The 4611-nt window shown below is 32.5% G+C and overlaps 1 protein-coding gene across 1 annotated transcript; it reads right to left on the bottom strand.

Moving 5' to 3' along the window:
* Positions 1–890: 890 nt before the first annotated feature.
* LOC108990338 (MFP1 attachment factor 1-like) lies at positions 891–1760 on the bottom strand. The gene has a single exon (XM_018964278.2). It carries the CDS (start codon positions 1594–1596, stop codon positions 1102–1104), a length of 495 nt encoding a protein of 164 aa, XP_018819823.1. The 5' UTR covers positions 1597–1760; the 3' UTR covers positions 891–1101.
* Between the last annotated feature and the right edge of the window lie 2851 nt (positions 1761–4611).

Raw genomic sequence — 4611 nt, 5'->3', positions numbered from 1 at the left:
CATCCACTAGCCAGAAAACCCCCATCTCTGTTCCCTACAATCCACTAGAAACAATTAGATATTAAGATAACAATGCACATTTAGGCATATCATCACAGAAGAAAAAGCAGAATTTGAACTTGACAAGAAAGAACCATACAAGATTAACTCATTTCATTGCGATGGCAACAGAAAGATCCATATAAATTATATATAGATAAATTAGTTGCAGTCCCATAAAAGAGTAATGTAGCAACAGAAATGAAAAGGTTCTTCAAAATGTGAGGAACATCAACCAGATTATCATAACCATGCAAGTTCCAAAATGATGCACTAACGTTCAATATGACCACTCTTGGTGCCTGTGGAAAAAAATAATTGAAGAATAGTTCCCGGAATGTTAAAGACCCAACCATTGATCCAAAAACCATAGGATTGTTGGATACTAATTTGTTTAAACCTTTAACCCTCTGAATCATAACATTCCACCACGCTTCTGAATCCGACGTCCACGGCGGCCCACTATATCGAGACTGACCCGGTGGTAGCCCTTTCCCTTTTGATGGCTTCAGTATTCAATAACTTAACATTATGTTCATACAAAGTACCAAGACATTTTAATCCAGCTTATAGGTCACCCCTCCATGACTTAAACCCATGACATGATCCATGCTCTGATACCAATCGTTAAAGATCTAACCATTGATCCAAAAGTCTTAGGACTATTGAATACTAATTTGGTTAAACCTTTAACCCTCAAATCATAACATGGAATTGCCTTCATCCTCCACTTTCTCCAAATTCCCATTCCATCCACTCTTCTCACTCTCTTCCTTACATCGTTCAACGCTCCTAAAATACAACTCTAAACAGAATAATGACCTATTTCCTAAGAAAATTTGGAAAGACAATGGCTAACACGCATTATTATTGACTTCCAAGTACATTAATGAAGAGACCAAATCATACTACGAAAAATAAACAAATTGAACATTAAAGAGGGTAATTATCATCAAATACGCATCAAAATCCATAAAGAGTACAAATAGGTCTGAATGTAGCACATACTATCCCAAAAAACAGGAACCCTTATATAATATATGCTCTAACCCTAAAGATAGATCAAGATTCAGTCTCAGCAGACAAGTTCTCCTCACTGGCAGTAGTGGTGGTGGGCTCCACGGACGGACTTGGAGTCTGCGACGCAGTGGTGTCGACCGTAGAGCCAGTAGCGGCACGGTTCTTGACAGTCTCGAGCATACGGCGGCTGATCTCCCTGGAGTAGACCTGGAGGACCTCGATGCCGTCGTCTTCTGCGGAGCTGGAGCCGGATGCAGAGGAGAACGCCTCTTCCTCAATGAGGCGGGCGGCCGCGGAGGCTTCGTCGTGTGGCAGGATGCCATAACGCTTAGAGAGAACGGAGAAGGTCGAAAGAGTCTCAACGAGGCGGTTCACCACGGCCTCGCGGGTGCGCTGCGTCGGGGGCCAGATGCTGAAGGTAAGGCTCTTGTTGCCCGGCTTCTTGTCGGGCTCTTGCTGGTGCTTTTCCTGAGGTTGAGCTTCGATCTCCGGCAGCACCTCCGCCGACGGGGCGTCGATGATATTCGAATCAGACATTACGGACAACGAAGTGGAAATGGTATGGATTGAATCGGGGGATTCGAATTGGGGGAAGAGAGAGCGCGTATGGCGTTAATAAAAGGCTGAAAGCTTTGTGAGGAGAGAGAGAGGGAGAGAGGGAGCGTTGGCGTAGAAGTAAAAAGCTACGATAGATGTTGACGTGTGATATAGAATTACAAGGACAGTAAACCTTTTTGTTCTTATTTTCGTTCTCAATTATTTGTGGTTTAGAGGATGGGTCACATATTTAGGCTGAGTGTATTCAATTGAATTGAGTTGAGGTAGTAAAATATTATTTTTTAATATTATTATTATTTAAAAATTAAAAAAAATTAAATTATTTATTATATTTTATATTAAAATTTAAAAAATTTATAATGATGAGTTGAGATGAATTTAAGAAGTAAATAAAGCCTTAATTTTGATTGATAATGCTAGATACATCATACATTTATGAATTGTGTAACTACTCTACATTCTTTTAGAAAAAGAATAAAATTTATTATTAAAAAATTAACTTTTCATGTAGGTTCTATCTTTACTCACTTTTTTTAAAGGAGTGCGTGACGCTTGCGCATCTCATGAGTACAAATATCATTTGTCAATTTAAATTAATGTTATATATAGTTTTAAAATGTTCAAGTTTTATATTTTTTTAAATAGTATTTATTTTTAAAAAATAATTTATTTCATGTAGATCTCAAATTTATCTAATTTCTTAAAAATAAATTGTGCAAAATTTACACATTTTAAAATTGTAAATATTATTTCTTTTTAATTTAAATAAATATTTTGTTTTAAAGAAAATATTTTGAATTTTGGATTTTGAAACAAATATGTAATTCCTACAAGACTTGTAGGTATAATTAAAAATAACAATCTTATATTATAATTATCATGTCATATTCTCAACCAGTGAATATTCAGAGTATAATTATAAAATATATAGCAGTAACAATAATGCTAAAGACAACTATAAAATGTCCAAAGGATGGTCACCGATTTTTTTTTTTTTTACCTAATGATTAAGAAAATATTTTTTAATGATATTGTGTAGTTTTCTTTTAAATATTTTAGAGTATAAAAAAATGTATGGAAAAAAAAGACCATATAAATAAAAATGTAAGTACCTGTAACACTGCTCTTTAGGTTATCGGTGGGTATAGCACGACTCTAGTAGAAATATTTATCACAAGGAAAATTTGGATTGATTGAGTTTGTTCCACAAGCACGAATTGTTATTCCAATTAAGTCTTTCTCGATGATGGAGGATGCATGGTAAAAATAATAATAATGCTCATATATTTCATAGCCTAAATGTTAAGATTAGAGAAAACCTACGCACTTGAGAAATATTTGAAATATTTGTATTTGTGTCTAAAATCCACCATTATACCGAAAGGACCATATATAGCTCATCCAATTTGTAACTCTCAACTAGCTTTAAAAGTCAGCCTTCAAGGCACTTCATATGTTAATGTCATGCATATGTTAATGTGTATGAAGAGGATTGGGTGACCATTATGGATGCCCTTTCCTTACAGTATCATTGGGGCCTTAGCCAACAAAAACCTACAAGAAGAGAGAAGATATCTCATTTAACATTGTTGTTTGCAAATTGATAAAATGAACCTATTTTATGTGATGTAAATTTATTATTTGATATTAATAACATTGAAAGCAATTTCAAAAGCTTGGGAACATAAATTTCAAATAAATTTGTTATATATCTTATTTAAATAAAATATCTTATATCATGATATTAAAAGCAAAAGAGCTTGATTTTGATGTGTCGCCTTAGGTCTTGGTTTATATTGAGAAATTCCTTAACGTAAATTTAGTCACATACTCATGATCTAAAGTTTTAGGTTGCGTAGTGATAGTGAAATATTTTGAGATATTCTGTGAATAGTAGTAAAAAAATAATGAAAAATTAATGATAGAATATTAAATAGTAGTGAATGGTAATAAAAATTGGATAAAAAATAATAATAAAATAATAAATAATAGTGAGATATAATATCTTGACACCCAAACTAGGTCTTAGACATTATATTCTTGGAAACATAAATACCGAAATAAATGTTAAATTCTCGGAACCAGACACCTCATAATAGGGTTGTATCAACACTATCCGTGACATGTTTGGTTGGTATTAATTTGAGTATTTATATAAGTACAATCTCTTTTTATAATTATTTTATAGTTTAAAACAAGAGTTTATAGTTAATCAAAATTTGAAAAATAAATTTAAAAACCCAATTTTTTTTCATAAAACAATAGTATTACATTGGTTGTTTATAATATTGAATCAATATCATTATACTTTTATTATTCTTTGTTTAATTGTTTATATTCTAAATTTTGATGTTTGTAGCCATCGTAATGTGTCTGTAATGAGCCATTTAGCCCAATAAACTTCTGTATATGCCCAAAGAAGGTCACTACAAAATACAAAACCAATACTACTTAATTATGAAGGAAAATGTTAGGCCCATTTGGATAACGAAATTGTTTCATCTCATCTTATTTCATTATTACAATTTTTTAAATTCTCACACAAAATATAATAAACAATTTAACTTTTTCAAATCTCAAACATATATATTTTGAGAAAGTCCTAACAAACCACGATCTCTATCACAACATATTTTAATGACAATCACAAAAGAAGCTTCCCCAAGATCTTACATCTTAAAATTAGTAGATAACATTTTATTTGTCTCATGAAGTAATCCCAAGTCATTGCTGGCAAGCTAAATATCATCAGCATACAGAATAAGGAAAATAAAGTTTATCCCACTGGTCTTTCAATATATGTATTGGTCAACTATTTTTTCAATAAATCCAAGAGAAGTTACAACATCGTCAAACTTCAAATACCACTGTCGAGACGCTTGTTTCAGGCCATATAAAGATTACTTACATATCAAGTTTTTTTTCCCTTCACAACAAAACTTTCAGGTTGTCTCATGTAACCCTCTTTATAAAGATCTTCATTCAAAAATGTTG

Source organism: Juglans regia, chromosome 15 (genome assembly GCF_001411555.2).
Source record: "Juglans regia cultivar Chandler chromosome 15, Walnut 2.0, whole genome shotgun sequence".
In the NCBI taxonomy this organism is placed as follows: Eukaryota; Viridiplantae; Streptophyta; class Magnoliopsida; order Fagales; family Juglandaceae; genus Juglans; species Juglans regia.
This window is presented reverse-complemented; position numbering and strand designations above follow the sequence as displayed.